This window comes from Buteo buteo, chromosome 9, assembly GCF_964188355.1.
Source record: "Buteo buteo chromosome 9, bButBut1.hap1.1, whole genome shotgun sequence".
Lineage (NCBI taxonomy): Eukaryota > Metazoa > Chordata > Aves > Accipitriformes > Accipitridae > Buteo > Buteo buteo.
Genome location: NC_134179.1, coordinates 11,195,689 through 11,216,543, shown reverse-complemented (window position 1 = coordinate 11,216,543; position 20,855 = coordinate 11,195,689). Strand labels below are relative to the sequence as shown.

Below are 20,855 nucleotides of genomic sequence, written 5' to 3'. Positions count from 1 at the left end.
ATTTATATTTTCCTGAGTTTCCAAGACCAGGGTATGTTTAAAAAAAAAAAAAAAAGAAAGAAAAGGAACTTTTATTTTACAAATTTGTTTTGCAGCAACAAATAAGAGCAGTAGTATATTTAAGCTTTCATGGGTCCTTCCTGAGTATGGGCATACATATATAACTGACCAATTGCATTTAAAGATAATTACACTGATTACAGTGCTCTGGATTTCAGGGCAGGAGGGATCATTAAATCTTCTTGCCTGACCTCCTGGGTACCACAGAACACTTACTTTTCTGCAGCAACTCCTACACTCAGCCTCAGACCTTATCTTCCATTAAAGCATACCTCCATTTAATTTGTAGATGACATAGTGGAGTTTCCAGTAGGTGACACTGAAGTCAGGACAGGAAAATACAACAAGTTTTGCAGGTAAGCCTGTGCCCTTGGTTATTCAGGCATTCAGACTAGGTAACGATCATCACTCCATAAATACAAACCCTGGTCTGCAAAGCAAACCTACATGGAATATGCAGACCTCCACGCACAAGCATGCAGTTTGGTCATATACAATTTGCAAAAAGAAACAAACACACCCTGACATATAAAATAACTACTTATATATCCCTGGTGATACCACTTCCACATAGGGAATAATCTCATAACCGCTGGCTGGGTGGGGAAGATCACCAAGGTCCAGGCATGGGGATGCACACGTGGCAACTTCTTCTTTCAACCACCCTGCACAATGGATCCGGTCATGGAAGAGTCTTTATCAGACCAGCTGCATGGCAAAGCTCTTCTCTGTCTTTTACCACTGTCTCCACCAGTGGGAGATTCACAGGCAATTTTTTTTTTTTTTAAAGCCTCCTCATTACTCAGGAAAAAAACAGCACTATTTTTAGCAATGACCTCCCTCTGTCTTCTTATGGATCCATCACTTTAAAATACCTTCCTGCTCTTTAGATTTCTTGCTGTGCAGAAGGGGATTGCACTAACAATGAGGTTTTGCAACAAAGACTATATCTTTTTTCCAGGAATTCCAAATTGCCAAATTTGTAAAGAAAAGCAGGCTCCTTACTTTAGCTTGCTCTTCCTCCTGCATCTGATTCTGTTAAGTGATGCAAGTGGGAGCTCTGCATTCCCCAGAAGGGCAGGATCAAACCCATATGCTTCACTCTGGGAAACAGCAGGGTCTCCTCCCTGGCTGGGGATGAGGAAGGTTGGGCAGTCTCTTTAGCTGACAGCTCACTTTCCATTTCAAATATAATAGTATCATTTATATCTATTTCTGCCTGCTGCAAAACCTCCTAGCAAACTAGAAGCTGAGCTTTCACATTATACTGAACTATATTCTGTGTATTTCTTATCAATCCATTTCAGCAACCAAGTCATCAGCCATTGTTCAAATATTTCACGTACACCAACCAGCTATTACAGGTTGTCAAAAGCATATCGTTAAATGTTCCATTCAGGGAAGTGTCTTTGACAACGGCTATTTTAAGACAACTACAAAAGGCTTTTTTTTGATAATTATGCGTGACCTCTTGACAAAATTATGTGGCATAGCTTTATTTTCTAGGCAGCAGCAGGTGAATTATATGGAAGATGCACACAGGACCTTGAGCACTGCTGAACCGGGCGTTCCTCAGCAGCCGTGAACCAACACCTCTCCTGGACAAGGGCCAGACCAGCACGCTCATGGGCAGAGTGCTGCCGAGGAGGACATGGCCAGAGTGGCCATTAGAAGGGGACCTGCAATTGTGTGTGCATGGAGAGGGGCTCAGGTGCTCTGCTGCTGCTTCACCCCTTCGGATGCCAGAAAAAGAGGTGAGGCGGCTGCGACAAAGCACTGCACCCGGGTTTTATGCTACAGGAAGGGATCCGATTGCTGTGATTTGTGCACAGTTCACTTGCATAAACCTACTTCCTCAGGCTTCACAGGGGAGAAGTCAATGTCACCCAGCCACGTGGAAGATAATCACCTTGCGCATAAACTCAGATGTCCAGGCAAGTCAACAGCACTACTGAGCTCTTACTGTGCACTGTACATCTCCATGAAGCTCAAAACCAGAGCAAATATCTACAAAGGTCCCTTCTACTTCTCCCCCGGAGGAGTGCAAACCTACCCCTCCAAGTAACCAGTATGTCCCTGCAACATCTGTATAGGTTGGGAGTAACAGCCACTTAACTGAATGAATATTTAAGCAGTTTAGCTAATGAGTGAAGTATAGGATAGAAGACATGCACAAAGCACAAGAAAACAATCACACCAGAGTCCACATTAGGAGACAGGAATACAAAGTCCCTGCTCTCTGCTCAGCTCACCATCCTTTTTTAATCCTCTCCAGAGGAGCATGGACACAGCTGACACCCACGCTGCAGTGGGACAGTGAACTCAGCCACTTGCTGATTCAGATCAGCTGATAAACCATTGCATCTTGTAACAGCTTTCTAAGTTGCATTAATTGCAACAGTTTCACTGTTGACATAGGTAAGAACTTGCAAATTTGCCCCTCCAATTGCTTGTGTCAATTGCTGTTTATCAATGCAACACAGGTCTTTCTAGTCCAACCCTGACTTCAGAGTAAATCACATCTGCTCTCAAAGAAATTTCAACACTGACCTTAGGATCATGATGCATGGTCTTCAGCCCAAAGTTTTGCTACTTTTATTATGAATATACCATGCGCATTGGCTTTAACTTTGCGTTAAAGTATTTCTCTCTGCATGGGTTACAGGAATCCATTATTTTCCACAGGAGAACAAATATGCATCCTAGATGAAGTAGAAAGACTTCCTTATTCAGAAAAACACCACTTTCAGCTTTAAAGAAAAACTGTACAAGTGTAAGTAATTTGGAGAGCAGCTACAGCTGGCATCGCCCCATTGTAAGGGCCAGATCCCTGCCCTGAGAAACACACAGTCCACAGATGCAATGAGTGACAAACAGAAAAACAATCCCGCTCATGACAGTAACATCCCAGTGGTGTCCACAGGAATGTTGCCAGGACAATACAACACGTGTTGAGTAACAGACACGACGTTTTGCATGGACTGTACCGGAGGAGCGTTACCTTCAGAGCATTTACCACTGAGTCAGACTGCTGAGAGGCTGAGCCATGTCCACTGATGCTAGCTGGCTCGTTTGCAGAGCAGTAACTCCCCTCCGCCCCTCCTGGCATCCTAATGGGATCCTTCGCAAAAAATTAAAAACTATTTAATAAAGAAAAGGGTTGGTAACTAATTAAAACAGATGTCAATTATTTATTGTTCTTTTTAAAAAGGCTGAGAAGCACTGAAGGCATGTTTTACTCCAAAGTTCCCCTTTTCTGTGCCACAGTAACCAAGATCCACGTGAGGCAGCTCAAGTGCTACTGTTGAGTGCCACCCAAACACTCGAGCTCTCAAGGGTGTCTATCTGGAAAATCAGGACATAGTAATAAAATTTCTTATGTAGGTACATTGCCTCACAAAATGCTGCAAGGTTCAGAGAGATAATTTCAACTCCAGAGGAAGGTTTTGAGAATGTCCAATTTTATCCCAGTAATTCTGGAGGTTGTTCCTTCAGCAAAACTCACATTTTTAAATATTGCTGCAAGGTTTGCGACACAAGCTCAGCCGCAGCCAACCAGAGAAGGAGCCAAGAGGTCCGGGCTGCCAGCTCACTCCTTCCCTGCCTCTGGCTGCTCCGGTGCAAGGGCATGTCCCCCTGCTTGCCTGTCAGATGTCCATTTATACCCAACAGTGACAACCTCAGAGGCTTTCTCCTCCCATTGAACGCCTGGAAGGGTTCTTCAGGACACTGCCAAACAAATGCAAACTACCTCAACTCTTACAGCTCAGTCACCTCAGACTTCGCAGGATGTAAAGCACCTCCTGGAGCAACTGCAGTGCCGAGGTAACCTGAGCAAGCAGCCTGCTTCAGAGGAGTGCTAAAAATACCCCTACTGCATTCATGGACAGCAACGTGATAGCTGCAGCGACAGTGATGGCCCGGGTAGAGGCCTCCGAGGTGCTTTCAACCTGACATGCTCTTCACTGTCATTCTTCATGCAGAATTTTGTTTGAAAAAATGAGGAATATAAAGAAGAAAAATATTTCTAAGATTGAGAGATTAAAAGTTCCTTTCTTACAGAGTAAGAAACACTGTAGGAAACATTAAGAAATAATGTAGCAGTAACTCCTGCTGGAATGTGTGGGAAATGCATTTCTGAAGGAAAAACAATGACAGCGGAAAGAGCCTCTGATAAGAATCAGTGCCCCGATGTGCACTAATTTGCCCTGCTGAGCAAGCACATAGCACGTTGCAGTCTTTTTGGAGGTGTCTATAATCTAAACAACAGGAAAGATGAAGGTGGGTGTGGGAGAAAAAGGGCACAGAAAGATGACATGAGGCTGAACTTCACAGATTCAGTCTGCCTGAAAATGTTTTACTGAAAAGTATCCCAGTCCAAAGCAAGTTTATATGCTGTACATGACTTCGTCAGGATATGCCCAGGCCTTTGTAACCAACGCTGCATGGCTCACAGCAGTGCCAAAAGGGCACACGGCAGAGAGAACCCTTGCAACTACCGAGCATGTGAGGCTTGATCCCAGCAATTGCCTGCAGGACTGAACCTCACACATTAAATTAAAAAAAAAAAACAACTAATTAAAAACAAAAAAAAGAGAAAGCTGCATATGCTAAGCCCACAGAAAGGGTACCTTAAGTCTGAATATGAAATCCCAATTGGTACACAAACTCATCTTCCAGTGTTGCTAACCTGCCAAGCAATGGATGCAGTGTAAACCACAATAGTGGGCATTAATGGGTCTCATAACTAGGCTGACAATACTGGCACACACTTAGGGCAGTGTGCAGTGTATCATCCTACAATTCTCTGCATCAATGACTATTATCAATTTGCTGTTGTATGGATGGAAGGAGGTTTAGGACTATTTTTCTTTGGGAAGGATTTATAGATCTCTTAGTGACTGGGCAGACTTAATGCTATACTTTGAGAAAGGAAATGAAAGAGGAAGGAAAGGGGGTAATAAAGCAGACCAGAGCAATTCTGGTTTAGGATAAATTCCCTTAGTCAGCTTTGTTTTCTGTTTCTTTACTGACTCCAGGGCCAGCAAAGATTTTTGTCAGTTTTGAATGGTGAAATATAAATATTGCTATTAAAAGCTAGGAAAATTAGGACAGATTGTACATCTAAAGCCTCCTGAATATGAGAAAATCCAAAAGTCCTGCAAATTGTGCTGCTGTCAGAGTTCAGGCCTTCCTCCAGGCAGCTGTCCTCCACAGCCTCTTCTGTGCCATATGCAGCACATTTTTGTCTCTCTTCATGAGAACAAGAAACTTGTGTACACACTGCTTTAAGCAGACAGCATCCTCAACACATGTTGGTAGGAGACTGAAAATTAGTATTTCCCCTGTGGACATCCTTGTCCCTCCTCCCTCTGTCCTTGATAAGAGACATAAGCTTTTCTTAAAAAATAAGGCAGTCCAGCTCAGGGACTTCTTATCTCAGGTGAGGCCACTCCACAGAGGCAGTACAGCTTTTGCCTTCTTTGGAGGAAGCTTATTCCAGCAGATGATGCGGATGGGACCAGCCTGAATGTGGGTCTCCTATTCCTTGGCAAGGCCTGTGAGCCTGAGGACACATCAGCACTACTGACCGCATTATGAGTTTCTGAGGCAGTGAAGCAAAACAAGAGGAAAAGGCTCTTTGCCAAAGTGGTGATGTGTGAAAACAAGGTACCTTGGGAGACGAGGAAAGTGCGCTTTTCAGACCTATCATCACAGCTGCTGCTTGCCACTGGGGAGCATGGCCACGTTTAACCTTCCACCAGAACCTGATCTGAGTTTCCTTGCACTGAGTCCCTTCCCTGCCACTGCCCAACCCAGATTACAACTGGATCCTGAGCAGGACCTTGAGGACGGGAAGAGAAATCCTGTTCCCTTGCTCCTCTAGCTCCACACATAGCACTCGCTTACAGCCACTCAAAGTAGGCATCTCATGTGTCCACATGTTTTGGACAATCTTTTCATTTATTATCCAGTAACAAAGCTGTGGAAGTGGAACCAAATAAGACAGAAGGGATGAAGTCATGGCTCCATAGGCTGAAATCTATATTAACTTTAAACATCTTGAGTAATTTTGAATAAACAGTGCTGCACAACATTAACATCTGAGAAATAACTTACTTTTTTTCCTCATCCTACACTGCCAACCTTACCTACTGCCCCTGCCCAGCCCTTGTGCCCAAGCTACAGCATGGTTTGCATGTTGCCTCCGCTGAGTCTAATGTGTACTCTGTGCAGATTATACTGCTGCAGAAAGCACATTGTCTGAAGCAGGTAAAATCCACATAATATACCGTGTACATTTTGCCAGGAAGATAAGAGAGTGCAATCACTGAATGTGCGGATCCATTTTCTGTGGGAAGTAAATCTACAAAATATCTAATGCCAACACACGACTCTAGTGAATAGAAAGCACAGGAAATCTGACTCAACCCCAGAATATCACATAACAAAAAATTAGATAAATGGAAATTTAGCATCTCCCTTGCACTGACTGCAAAATGTTAAGGATACTCAGGCCATTCTCCCATAGTGCCAGAGGCAAACCCTGCACTGTACCGTGGTCACAGACAGAATAAAGACCCCTGTGTAGAACAGGGTATTCTCTGATGGAAAGAACTAATCATGAGCCTTTTTACTTGAGCCAGTAGAAAACATAATTTTTTTCAATCCATACTGTTGATAAGGATAGTCATGAATGAAAACCACTGTAGTGCAAAGCACACTGTATAGCTCAAGCCAGTGGCAGTTTGTCTGCCAGCTCCTCCAGAGGAAGCATGCCGCTTGCTGCCTGACTCACAACCTCCCCACGGCACACAGGGATAGCTGAGGAGGAAAAAACACGGTCCGTCTCTGCCCCAAGGACAGTAGCAGTCAATTCACCAGAGCTTCTGAGAGAACATGATTTTCCTGTCCACTGGGCATTGCTCTGTTCGCTTACCATCGGAGACCTACCTCAGCAAATGCACAAGACCTCATTCTCCAGCAGCCTTTTATCCCAGAGGCAAGTGCTTTACTGGGAAGTATATTCTTCCTGCTGGGTAAATGTCACACCGGTTCAATCACTACCTGATTTTCAAAGCTTTTTTCTGATTTCCTCAGCCCTCAATTTCCTCATTAGCTCAAAGAAAACACAGGCCGTGTTTGTCAGCTTGTTTCAAACAGGAGGAGCAAGAAAAAACAGAAAGCAGTGAACTGTAGTATGTTGCTCTGCTGGATTAATAATACCCTAAACAAAATGGCAACAGTTTTTTTTGGGAACATTCCTGTCAATTAAAATGCACAATTTTAAAATGCTGCAGTTATTCACCATAATTCCTGTTCTCAAAGACCTCAGCAGAAGAAGACCTTGCTACTTCTGCATATCACTGCCAAAATCCACATATTCTCATAGCATATTTGAAGCACACTCAGATTTGAGTGGCCAAAAGCATTGCTGGCTACACACCTTCCGAAACACCCATTTTCAGCAGGCCCTTCACAAACCTCTGTTGCTAATGAACTGGTAAGAGAAAAAGGCCCTGGGCTGCAGCACCTCCAAATCTTGGAGGCCACACATATAAAAACCACCACTATTTAAAATCTGGAAGATTCAGTGGACTCTACTCGAGAATCATGAGTACAAACTAACTCCAGACTTTTGGAAATTACTCTGGAAAAAAAAAAAGTATCTGTCCTTCTCGCTGAACTGCAACTCTTTTTGCATATCAGGTTTTTATTGAATTTGTATCTTGCCCATAAACTCTTGCTATTCAGCCTGCCCGTGCCAAGCAAGATGGAAGTGCTATGCTTAGGACACCCTGAGACAAAGACTCTGGTCAGAACCTCAGCTGTTGTAAACTAAAGTCACTCCATTAATGACCTATTAATTTAAACTGAGGATGAGAGCACATGAAAGAACCAGGTGTGTGGATGCTGTTGATTTACTTTCAGCAAATATTTAGTGATATGATTAGGTAACATGGGTTTGTATGATGGGTTTTAATTACATTTTGGTTGAAGGATTCCCTATTCTTCTACATGCTATGGAAGGGAGGAGACAAACATTATTGGACTGCGAGTGACACTACTAACCAAACAGTTCCCATCTTCTAATTAGATTTATAACTAAAACCATGCCATGCAGAAGGAAAATAAAATCCACAGATCTTGGCAAAAAGGGTTTTGAAAGATCTGGACATGGGTTGAAATAAAATGTGATAATCTAATGGAAGTGGGAAGAAAGAGGCAAATGGAAAGTGTTGGAAGTACTTAAAAATGAACTACTGCATGCCTAAGGGTCATGCCTGTCATTTTCACACTTAAAGGTACCAGGATTGGAAAAGGCTAGCAAGGATGCAAACCCCCCCAAAAGTGCCTGAAGCAACAGCGGAATTGAAAGAGAAACAACAAAGAGATGAAAAAAGGATCAAAAGACTTGTAAAGGAAAGAACGAGGAAATGGAAGCAGAAAAGCCCACATGAGAGGGAGCAGAAGGGCTCCGGCTCAGCCCTGCACCACACCTGCCTCACGGCTTTGGGGCTGCCCACTGTGGAAGCCAGGAGCTCGGCTCCCCGCATCCAGCCTCCAGCCGCACTGACCCAGGCAGTTTGTTTGCTCACAAAGTGGCATCCTGGCAATACTTCCTTTCCCCTTCATTAAAAGGTAAAGCTAAATTACAAGGACAGAGAGTTAGAAGGGGGAAACGTCTGACAATTCTCCATCTCTGCCTCTTGCTCCCTCCTCCCACGAAACAAATAAACTGAAGCAATTTAAATTGGGTGGCTTGCCAAGTATATCTTTTGCAAATGCATTCACTGTCATTATATGACAGATGTCCACATTTCCATAACATTTCAGCTCAGCTTATCAACCCTGAAATACTACCCCTACGAAAATTCAGGGATATCTTCAGTTAATTGACATGTGGATGCCAGATCCTGATCTAGCTTCCTCCAGCATAAGGCATGGATAGGAGTTACCCACCACATCAAGTCTGGGAGGACACTCCTGTTTTCAGTTAGCTGAAGTTACTCACTGACATAACAGATCTGTGACAGCCCAGGAAGCTGTAACTGGAATCTGAATCCATTGTTTGGCCCCTACATATTTTCTTAATTATTGCTGAGTATTTTCATTACAATATGCATAGACACTCTGTTCTGGCTAGAGCACTGGCCATACTATGATAAGGTTTTTTTTTTTATGTTAGTGACAAAACTCAATCCGCTGCGATGCTGTAGTTTCATGTACATTTTGAGGCAGCAGAAGGCAGCGGCACTGCCAGAGCCCGTGTGCTGCAGAGAGCTTTCCTGCCCTAGCCCCGCGGGGGAACTACTCTGGTCTGAAATCCATCCAGCAAAACAGAAATGTTCTTGCTCAAATCCTTTTGCCTCTACACACTGCTGTCACGCAACCTTACCTACATGAGCGTTTGAGAAGCACCAGCGCAAGCTGCACACCCCTTGTCTCGGGCGCAGCCAGCACAGTTTGGCATTCTCAACAGAAGACCCAGCTGCATACCATAAATCTTGGAAAGTACCTGCTTTCTTGCACAAAAATCCTATTTGTGGCCAGAAATTGAAAGGGTCTGGATCATATCTTGCTACATGCTATCTGAGAGAAGGAAAAAAAGAACAACAACAACAACAACAAAAAAGAACAGCTAATTACAGCTCTCGCCGACACAGCAAACCTACAACCCATCTATGGCTTCTCATAACTCTTAAGCCCACTACTATGCTATAAACTGCCACCAGAACAACTGTGCAGCACAGGAAGAGACATTAACAGGCTTAAGTGAATATGTACATTTTTATACCTTTTCTATTACCTGATCAAACTAAAATATTGACTCAGTGGTGGTACTGCATTTCCCCTGACAAAGAAGCCCTTCAGTACAGCAGAGTGAACAAAAACTCAGATTCCATTTGAACAGTGATGGCAGCACTTAAAATCATTTTCTCTGGAAACGTTCTTGCCACTAAATATTAATAAAACCTTTACATAAGAGGTCTGTGGGGTTTTGAAAAGAAAACTAATATGTATGGAGGGAGACAAGCAAAGCAAAAGAAACTGGAAAAGAACCACGCCTACATGATAGATGAAAGGAGTGATTTATCTGAAGAGGGTGTCAACAAATGTGCCAGTGCATTTTCATGAGTGACACATAAGCAGAAAAGGAGGGAAAGAAAGGATATTGAAAGCAGAGAGGAAACAGAAGTAAAGTGTGGCAGGAGGAGAGAAAAAAAGTCTCAGAAAGCAAGGCAAGGACTCTTCAGTAAAGACCTAGCAGAGGTGTCACACTCACAAGTGCGAGTCGTCACCTCCCTCATAGAAAGTGCAGTCCTGCAACTCCCAAGCCCTCCCAGTGCTCCAGTACGCTATCAAAGAGGTGCTATGCAAAAAGCAAAAGGCACTCTCTTACTGAAGGAGTAGTGAAATTTTAAGGCACAACACTGTAGCTGAGTAAGAGCTGTGCCAAAAACCTTCATCAGTTGTGGAGCTCATCGTTTATTTTCAGCTGATTTGTCAAAAGCGCTCTGTTTGGCTTAACGCCCGACAAACTCCCATTCCTCCCATTAAATGGAATCAAACTAGGGCCAGGAGCTTATGCGTTTCCATCCCGCATCCTCGTCTTTGTGACAGGGCCTGATCACCGCTGATAGCACGTTCAAGGTGTTACTCACAGGAACAACAAACCCCCAAAACGAACTCATGCAAATGTAACGCCAAGGTAACTGAATGCAAAGCCGGAATGAGCTTGGTGTCTACATTTTCTTCCTCTCCCCAAAGCAATGACTTTCTTAAGGAGAAAAGGTGAGTAAGATATGCCAGGAAACGTGAACCCTTGTCACTCATTATTTCTTATAATAAAATATCTATAGATATTAGGAGATTTTTCAGAACTCTATTACAGATCCTTGTGCCAACAAAACCAAACATAAGACAAACTGACCTGTGTTTTTAAAAATAAAAAGCAGTTTTGCAGGCTTGCTCACCTAGTTCTTCCCCTTCAAAATCTCACAATCAGCATATTTTGTTACAATTACTTTTGCAACAGCTATGGGCTTAGGTGCTATTTTCATAAGCACTATTTTCTGGTTTTGGCACCCCAACTAAGATATTTTCAATGAACTCAACGCCCACACTGTGGGTGTTCCAGTCTTTGGCAAGATCTGGTAATGCATTTCATGGGTCTCCACTTGAGCACCTCAAAACCCAGACAAATAAAACATATGGCCACTTCTAAAGATTTTGCCCACAAAGAATGTTCCGCACAATTTATCCCCAGGTGTTGTTCCAGACCCAAGACAAACCACAATGGTATTTTTTCAGGCAGGTTTGTTAACATTTGCCCTGAAACTGTTCTTGACAAGAAAATATTCTTTATCACTGAAGATCAACCTTTGTCTTTCCTATTGAAGACTCTATACATGTTAATGGATAGACATTTAACCATTCTTGCTGTCCTCCTTTTCCAGATCAAAAAATTAGGGTACAGAGAAGTTACATAAATTGCTCAAGGTCACCGAGCAAGTCAAGAGCTAAACAAGAGCTAGAGAGGCCCTTCCAACTGTCATATTATAGGTGAGGAAAAAACCCACCACACTTTACTTAAAATCCACCTTAAGGAAATTGTTAATTTGGGGCTGAGATTTCTAGCTAATCTTAGCTTACACAAATGAATTAATCTGAGCCAGTGGATTTTACTTCTCGCTACATTTCACTGGTATCTTGGATTTTACATTCAAATAACAGTGCTAAGTTCAATAAAAGGCACTTTTCTTCTTCAGACCAATATCTTCATTTAAACTAGTGTTTGATTTAAACAAAATGCAACTTCTTTTTCCTTCAAGTGGGCAGCTTCATTTGGAGACTTTATGGATTTTTCTAAGGAATACTTAACAAAATATAATAGAAGCATGTGCTGCTATATATGTGTATATATAAAAAATTATAAGTCTCTGATTCATTCTTTTAATGAACTTCAAAATTTTTCACTCTTAAAAACATATTGGGAAAACCTTTAACTTCATATTTGCTTATTTATTCAATTTAATTTCAGTCTTGCATTTATGTATGTAATATATTCCTCAAAATATTAAAAATTATATAACCCAATTATTATTACTTAAAACATTTGCATTTTTAGAGCAAAATATTTTGGTTAACTATAAAAAGTACTTGATATTTTAGTAACAAGAAGCTCTTGAAATAAAACCAGAATATAAAGGGTCAGTTCACTGAGATTTTCAACCCTTTAATTAATTATAAGTAGCAGCTTCCAGTGAACTTTTCTTAGCAAGGTATCAACACCTGCAAAGGAGAAAAGTTAATGAAAGCATTGCCATAGCCTTAAATGACTATCGCACTCAATCATGAGCAAGATGAGCAAACAGATGCGAGTGCCTTTGTTTATCCAAATGATCAGCCTGAGTGTTCGAATACAGTAACGTCAAATGACAAGTAATACTGATTTTATCTCAAGCACAAAGACTCGAGCGTTGCTGTCTAGCTGCTGGCTACTGTTCCCACCAACAGAAGTCACCCACCTGGGGCAGCATGCGATTTTCCTCCTCCAGCTGTCTTACTCTTGCCTCCAGCTGCCTAACATAGGACAAGGTTGGTTCTAAAAATCAAAAAGAAAAAAACACTCATATTATCCACAGAGATCTGCTTGTGTTTACTAGCGTCAGAGCCTGTGCCACATTCTGACTTGTACTCACAGCAGATTGCCTCTCTCAAATGTCCATTAAACATTCAGCTCTGTTCCTCTCAAGGGCAGCGCAAATAATACCTATACTAGAATTAATCCAATCAATTCCTTGGTGCTTTTGATTCTAAACTGCTGCGCTTTAAGGTGGTCCCTTCTCAGACACAAGGTATCTTACAGAAAGGCAACACAGCCTTGAGCTCTTCCAACCCATCCCCTAAGCTCCATGAGCTCGTACCGTGTTTTGAAAATACTCCATGAGAGTAACGCATTATCCCACCAAGTCACCGCTGAAAAGCCCTGAAAGAGAAGATACTCTTCTGCAGAAAGACGCAGTCAAAGAGGCCCTTGACACAGTCCCTCAGGGGTCCGATGGCACACACGCAGCCTCCCCCCGCAAGCCGTGATCTCGCGTGCAGGGAATACAGCAGCTTGCCGACACAGAGGCTCAAGCTTCGGCTTCTGCTAGGGACACGTTGTCACAGCTTGAACCTGTGCTAGAAACCAGATGTGTGTCCCCATAGCCTTGAGAGGGTTTGGAGCCTGGCTGATAGCAGGACAGCCCAAGGCACAGCACCGCTCACAGTGTGTACTCCTCACCCCGTGCACACCAGGGCAGTACCACACTAGTACATGCTCTCACAGCACTGCTTTGCTATGTGAGCTTGGTTGAAGAGCAAAATCCTGCCCACTCTTTTCACAAGTAACCTCACTGACCCTCATGAGACAATTTGGTTGATTATGGGGAGTATGAGTCACTCCTAGTCTGCTCTGTTCCCAAGAACTTTATGAAAGAAGAGTAGATCCATGATCCATCCCTAAAAGCATCCAATCACTTTATCACCATGCACATCTTGGGTCGCACAGAATTTCTGCTATTAAAGTCCTGTATCTAAGAGAAATAAATGCCTGAGAAAGTAGCACTTGACTGTAAGAGAAAAGATATCTTCTCAGTGCAGAAACACTGCTGTGACTCTTGTACCTCCTTGTACGTAGATGGAAGTCCACCATGTACTCACTGCTGACTCAATGATCCACTCAACTTTCTCTGAGATGTCAATTCCAGTAACGTATTTGTACTCGTACTACCACGTAACTAGTAAAATTATCTCTCTGATGATTAATGGTACAGAATCCATGGGTATTGGGGCAGTACTGTCCGTTGATATAACCCTGCAAAGCTTCATTGACAACAGAGCTGTTCACTGGTTTAAACTGACAGATTAATTTGTGCACCAGTTTCCTCTGATATCTAATCACCATGCCAGCCTGCCCATAAAATAAAGGTGATGGGAAATAAGGTGTTGCTTATTGCTCTTATGAGACTGCAATAGGCTAAAATATGCATGCACAGATAGTGCATGGGAATTTAGACAACACAAAGACAACACAACCCAGTAATTTGTCAAAAATTATTAATATATAGCAAGGCACTGGATTAAAAATAGCATTGTACAATAAAAAGGAAAGAGGTAATCTGAGGTTCTGCGTGCTCTGCTGCATAAGGATTTTCATAGCTAGTGATGGGTGCATCTCTGGAGAGTCGCTAAGCCTAGCTCAGATGAGCACTTAGAAGATGAACAGCTTATTCAATTAACTCTATACGACAGGGTCCCTCCCATCAAATCAGCTTCCTTCCCAGCAGCATTACTTTTGGGAGGAGCTGCAGAAGCTCCCTCACCATTATGGCCATTAGCATAGGCAACAGCTCCTAGCACATCTCATCTCTTCTCTCTGTCGCTTTCTACATATGGCAGTTTCTGTGGAGCCATCTTTTCAGAGGGAGTGAAGTATGCACTTTCTGGGAGTGAAGTATGCGCTTTCTTTGGCACAAGCCATCTCTCACTCACGAGCAGTTTCAAGTCCACTGCTATGTTAGCTTGGGCTTGGACTTCATGCTCGAGTCCAACTTCCCAGCTCTGCCCACCAGCCCACTTCATGCAAGCTCCCTTCTGGATTCTCTTCAGCTCTGGGTCTTTTGTAATTTTCTGGTTTACCATGTATTAGCTCCTCATACGAAGTATACCTCTTGGCAAAGTTTGCCTCTCAGTTTTATTTCTTCACTTTTATGTTGGGAGTCCAGAGCTAAGACCTTTGCTGCTTCAAATCACATAACTCTGCTGTCAGGTCACAACTTCCCGATGCCAGTTCATACCAGCTGAGAATTTGGTCTGAAATCTCTGTGCCTATTAACCCTTCTGAAGTGTGAAACAGTTAAATAAATATCCTTTTTTAATTTGATTAAAATGGAAAATTAGGTCATCTACCAAAGGCTTGATCTAGCAAATCCTTATTTATGTGAGTCTTCTTGGCACATAGACTAGATGCATATATATTTCAGTATCTGTTAATATATTTATGCTGTGATGCTATGAGCTTAGAGGAAAAAATGAGCAGAAAAGCCAATCAAGGACATAAAAGATGGAGGAATTGAAAATACACAAAGTGAATCACTGTCACCAAACTTTAAATCAAACAAACAAACAAAAGTTGCATCTTGAAAGTATTTATGAGAAGGCCTATATGACCCATCTATTCTTAATCAGTCTGGAGACCAGTAAAGAGCTCTAAATAAAGAGCAAATCTTAAAATGCCATTCAGAAAATAGTTACCTGATACCACTCCCATTGTCATCCCAGGCAAATTTTCACAAGACAACTAAGCAATTTAAAACTGAAGCAGAATGAACTGATGATAGTAATGCCTCAGCTTCAGTATCTAAGCTGAAAATTAACGTCACCCAAAGGGAAGGCAATACAGAAACTTAGGATCGCTTCCATAACATTACTGTTGTCTTATAATAAAGCACTTAATAAGATGCTACAATGTGTCAGGCAACCACTGCTCTGAAACATAACCTGTGCAAACAAGATGATCCCTAGCTGATGTCATTAGTTATAAAACCTTTTTGTGTTTTATCCTTCCCCAAACAGATTTATCTCATATTGCCCATTTTCACAGAGCTGCGAGTACACAGAAAAGCCCTCCCTTGTTTGCAGAATCTTAAACTTGAGTTGTAGACCGCTTATAGATAAACTTCCAAACACAAATCTGCCGAGCTTCCTCTGCTGAGAACACAACCAGGGAAAAACAGCATCTGTATTAACACCATGTCCTGTTTTTGGCTGGGATAGTGTTAATTGTCTTCTTAGTAGCTGGTATAGTGCTGTGTTTTGGGTTCAGTGTGAGAAGAATGTTGATAACACACTGATGTTTTCAGTTGTTGCTCAGTAGTGTTTAGACCAAGTCAAGGATTTTTCAGCTTCTCATGCCCAGCCAGCGAGAAGGCTGGAGGGGCACAAGAAGTTGGGAGGGGACACAGCCAGGACAACTGACCCAAACTGGCCAAAGGGGTATTCCATACCATGTGATGTCATGACCAGTATATAAACTGGGGAGAGTTGGCCTGGGGGGGCAGATCATTGCTTGGGAGGTAACTGGGCATCAGTCAGTAGGTGGTGAGCAACTGCATTGTGCACCACTTGTTTTGTATATTCCAATTCTTTTATTATTATTATTGTTATTATTATCATTATTGTTTTCTTCCTTTCTGTTCTATTATACTGTTCTTAACTCAACCCATGAGTTTGATTTTTTTTTTTCCTGATTCTCTCCCCCATCCCACTGGGTGGAGAGGAGTGAGCGAGCGGCTGCGTGGTGCTTAGTTGCTGGCTGGGGTTAAACCACGACACACCATAAAAGCTCAACTCCTATGTTCTGGGTAATACCTCAGAAACGGTTAACTATGTTGAGATTAAACACACACTCAAATAAAAACAGACAAACAATTAATTTGGGCCCACATTTAAACAAGATCTGATCACAGAGACGTGACACTGCAGTAGCCAAACTACCAGTTTCATCACCTGTGGGCTTCTTGGTTACATTATTTCCGCTCCTTCCCATCTTCCTTTGCTAGGCACTTCTACAGGAGCAACAATCTTGAACAATTCCCATTCTCAGGAATGGATTCCTACCAAATGAGCATCCCTACTTGCACTTCCTGTGCTCTTAGCATCATTGAAAGTGTGATCACCGTGTGGTGCTTCATTCCAGGGCTGAAACTAAAATTCTCTTCCAAATTATTAGAGACACAGTAATACCTTGCTTTTAGGGAAATTCAGTGACAATACACCCTTTCTCCACATCCATCATTCTAACATGTTATTACATCAATATTTACATAGCTGATCTCTTTTTCTTTTGACATCCACACTCTTGAAGCTAGTAGATATTCTGGGGTTATGTCAAACTTTATCAGACACTTAAGTTGCTGCCAAATGCCTATTTGTGCCTTGGCTTTACCCATTTTTGTGTGACTGCGCCTGATCTCAGTCTATCAAGTAATTCATAATGTTCTTTAAGCTAGATTATTCTCTGCTATTTTAGAATGGTTGAGGATGTCACGTTAAATACTGATACTTTCTGTTTTTTTTTCTGGGTTTGTTTTTTTGCAGACTGAAGGGTTTCAACTCACAGGCAACTCAAGGGTTCAGCCTACACTTCTACTTGTTCAAATGAGCTTGAGTAACAAGCACATATGGCAGGTGGAAGGGATTATATCTAATGACCAGACAAGTATTTGAGGTAAAGAAAGAGTAGGAGATGCAACACCTCTAGTACTGATATAAACTCAGAAAGTAATGCGCAAGAAGTGCTTTAACTCAATGACTAAAATTCCATTTTTCTGTATTTTTAAAAAACACTGATTCCAAATTATAATAGTTGTCTGCAAAAACTGAGCACAGGGATTCCACAAACCTCCTTTCGACCAACTTTAAAGGACAAACCCATCAATGCAAAAGATACTACTTGCTTCATGGAAGTTAAGAAAAAAAATAAATTTACAGAATCTTTTAACTTCAGAGAACACTGTTAATACAGTGGATGAGGAAAGCAAACATCTCAGAGGAAGTAGAGCGAAATCCTCCAAGATGAAAATACTTAGAAGGCGGGAGGTATTACAAGAAAAGAATAATACTGTTTGCCTCAATCCCTGGCCATTAACTTATGGCCAGCATGAAGAGAAGGTGCTACACTGGACAGAAGGCTGCTCTGAAGCAGCAGCAGCCAGTCCTTACACCCTCACGGCCAGAAAACGGAAAAACACGATTTCATGATAATGCAGACATCACCTTGGTTCTGTTAACATCAACATTTTCTGCTTCCACTGGCTCAGCTCTATTTGGTATTCATGTTCCTAAAGGAGGTCACCAGAATCTGGAGAGCTGTCACATCCAAATACGCATATTTTAAACACCTACAGTATAAATGAGGGAAATTGCCAACAACTTACCTCAGCAAAGAATTTAGCATGTTATGTGTAGTGATACTTTGATGTATGACTATGAAGGTTCAGTTAAGGTATATTCAACTTCAGCAGGGAAAGTCATTTGTTATGCTGCTCTTCCTGCACTGTGTTGGCAGGAATATAATAATTGCACATCAAATCGGATTTTGGTCATTCAAATCCACACCCAGCATCCCGCAATGAAAATGAAATAAACTTTCAATAAATGGATGATGAAAAACAAGGCTGTGCAAGGGCTACTTTAAACCCCCCTGTAATTAACTGACAGCTCCATACGTTTATGAAAGGGTTTCTATGCTAACTGTGGAGCAGATTCAATGACACTCAAAGTATTTCCCTGTCCTGTAATTCCCAGTCATCTGATTTAATTACTTCAATATTAATATTCATGGCTGAAATATGTTATTACTGCAATCTATCCCCTTTCAGCTACCCTGTTCGAATATAAGAAAAAAAAATATAAAATCACAGTTGGATTTACACTGACGCAAATTTACATGACCTGCATCTCTGAATTGGTGAAGCTGCTCAGTGTTTACGCTGGCAGTGTCCAGCTTCTCAGCAGCAGGGTTAGACGACCTCCGAAGGTCATTTTTAACCCTGTCTTCTATGATTTTCTATTACGATTGCACATCTTGCATAACACTCCTATTAAATAACTGCTGGAGAACTTATTAAAGTGCAGCTGAATTCCGCTGTAACACAGAGACTTTAGGATTAGTGCTATCATGTAGACAGAAAGACGTTTGCCTAAGGCAAAATTTTATTAAGCTCACCAAAATGTTTAGGAGCTATTTACCACTAAGGCACATATTCTCAAAAAGTTTTGGGACAGCGAACACCATAGCATTACCATTAAGATAGGGTTCACATTTCTCAATATTGCTGTTGTCTGAAATTGTCCCACCCCAAGCTGAGATTTCTTGTGATTACGGATTTCAGCACTTCTTGACTTCTCGCTGTAATTAAAAATATAATTAACTAAGCTTAGCTAGCTCACTGAGTATTTCAAAACTGAATCCTAGCAAAGGGAAAAGCTTACATATGCTAATTCAAACATCCAGAATGCAATGATACCCCTGCCACTTAGTTTTATTTCTCAGGCAACATGTGCCATGTTTCCCCTTTTCAGCACACATTACACACAGACATGTGCTAATTACGTTATCTCTGTAATCAGATGTTTTTACACAAATTTCATATAAAAAGTGTTTTCTCAGTTGCAGCACCTTTTAATCACAGATTATCTATTTAGTACAAGAAAAAATATTTCTTGTTATCTTGAGAAGGCCCTGGCTATGCCTTTAACGATTCCTCGATGCTGTCTGACTCAGATTGCCAATGTGTTTGCATTTGTCTGGATTTAAGTGCCACTTTGGCACTGTGGATTACGCAGTTGTGGTAAGCAGGTCTGGGCCGACCAGGCTGCTGTGCACATGCTTGCCTGTGGTAAGGTGTAGGCATTGTTCTGCTGCAGCAGCACCCAGGGGTTTCACTCTTGCTGCGGACACCCAAGGAACACCTGAGGTCATCCAAATGCTGCCTGTGACACAGCCTACTAAAAATATAGGGTTGGCTTCCACTTAAGAAGTGATTTAGGTTTGCATTTGTTGGAGGTTTTGTTGCATGTTTAGCTTTAGGGTGCCACAAAATTTCCAGTTAAATTCAGCTACCAAAAAAAAGCTTAAAAAAAGAGTTTAAAAAACTCTCAGAGAAAAAGGATTCGACTACAGGAGTACCTAAAAATGATATCAGATGTCAGACGAGGTAAGCTTTTGTTTCCTACTTCTCTGAAGCTACTCATAACATTCTTGCTAACAGCTGGATAACACTGTCACGCTAATGGTCTGTTGTAATACCTTGGTTTGTTTGGGGTTTTTTCGTGCTAGAGGTGACAATGGCAAAGCTTTTCTTGCTGGCCTGCTTGATATCCTGTTAGCTCTGCTTCAGCCTGTGCTAAATGCATTTGCCACGTTATTGATGAAAACTGAGAAAATCAAACCCATTACGCTATTGCTAAAACCTTTCTCACTGACTGTTAGCTTGTTCTAGTATTGATTTTGTGTGGTTTATGATTGGTAAAATCCTTATCAGCTCCACTTACTTAACTGCTTGGGTTTGTCCCTATGCCACCGCGCTCTCATTTGCTCATTAGGAGTGTGCCCCAACTGCAGGCACATCCCCCAACTGGAAGTGCAGCAAAAGGAGAGAAGGGGTGTTCAGGGGGCTCCTGTGCAAAATCAAATGGAAGGCTGGAAGAGGCAAGCCTGAGAATAGCTTTGCTTAGGGAAGAAGGTAGATGTGAGCGCTGGCTCAGAGAGATAAATAAGGGAGGGTTTCACTACTGTTTCATAGAAAGAAATCTACAAAAAAGACATTTTTACCTTACATCAGTGCCTCCTGATCATGTTGATTTGCATCTCTTAAGTGGTCCCTTGCTGAAAAGGCCCTGGGTCCCCTGCAAAACACATGGCCAGTGTGAAGCCATGTACACCTATATGGCCCCATGCACCCCCACAGCCACCTCCAGCTTCTCCCAGTTCTGCTCTGCCCATGTTAAATGACCATTTGTGGTACAACAAAATGAAAAAAACAATACATGAATATATAAAGCTTCCCAACAACAGCAATATTAGTGCAAAAAGGAGAGGACCAGAGGGTCAAACTGACTGAGGTGCTGAATACATGCGCTAAAGGTCCCTCATCATCTCTGCAACTCCCCACAGATGCTCACAGCCACCTTTCTTATCAGGTAGAATTGTATTTCACAGGCTCCAATCATCAGATGTT

At 42.0% G+C, this 20,855-nt stretch overlaps 1 protein-coding gene across 5 annotated transcripts in view; it reads right to left on the bottom strand.

Moving 5' to 3' along the window:
- The window catches only part of CCDC85A (coiled-coil domain containing 85A), an 83,084-nt gene that overhangs the window by 6,079 nt on the left and 56,150 nt on the right, over window positions 1–20,855 (bottom strand). For 2 of the 5 annotated variants that reach the window (XM_075035381.1, XM_075035384.1), the window contains one exon: window positions 12,594–12,670. The exons of 1 other annotated variant lie outside the window; for it this stretch is intronic. In XM_075035381.1, the coding sequence (XP_074891482.1) occupies window positions 12,594–12,670 (77 nt within the window). Of the gene's footprint in view, window positions 1–3,061; window positions 3,182–12,593; window positions 12,671–20,449; window positions 20,524–20,855 lie in introns of those variants that run through there. 2 more of the 5 variants (XM_075035380.1, XM_075035385.1) reach the window with 2 other exon arrangements.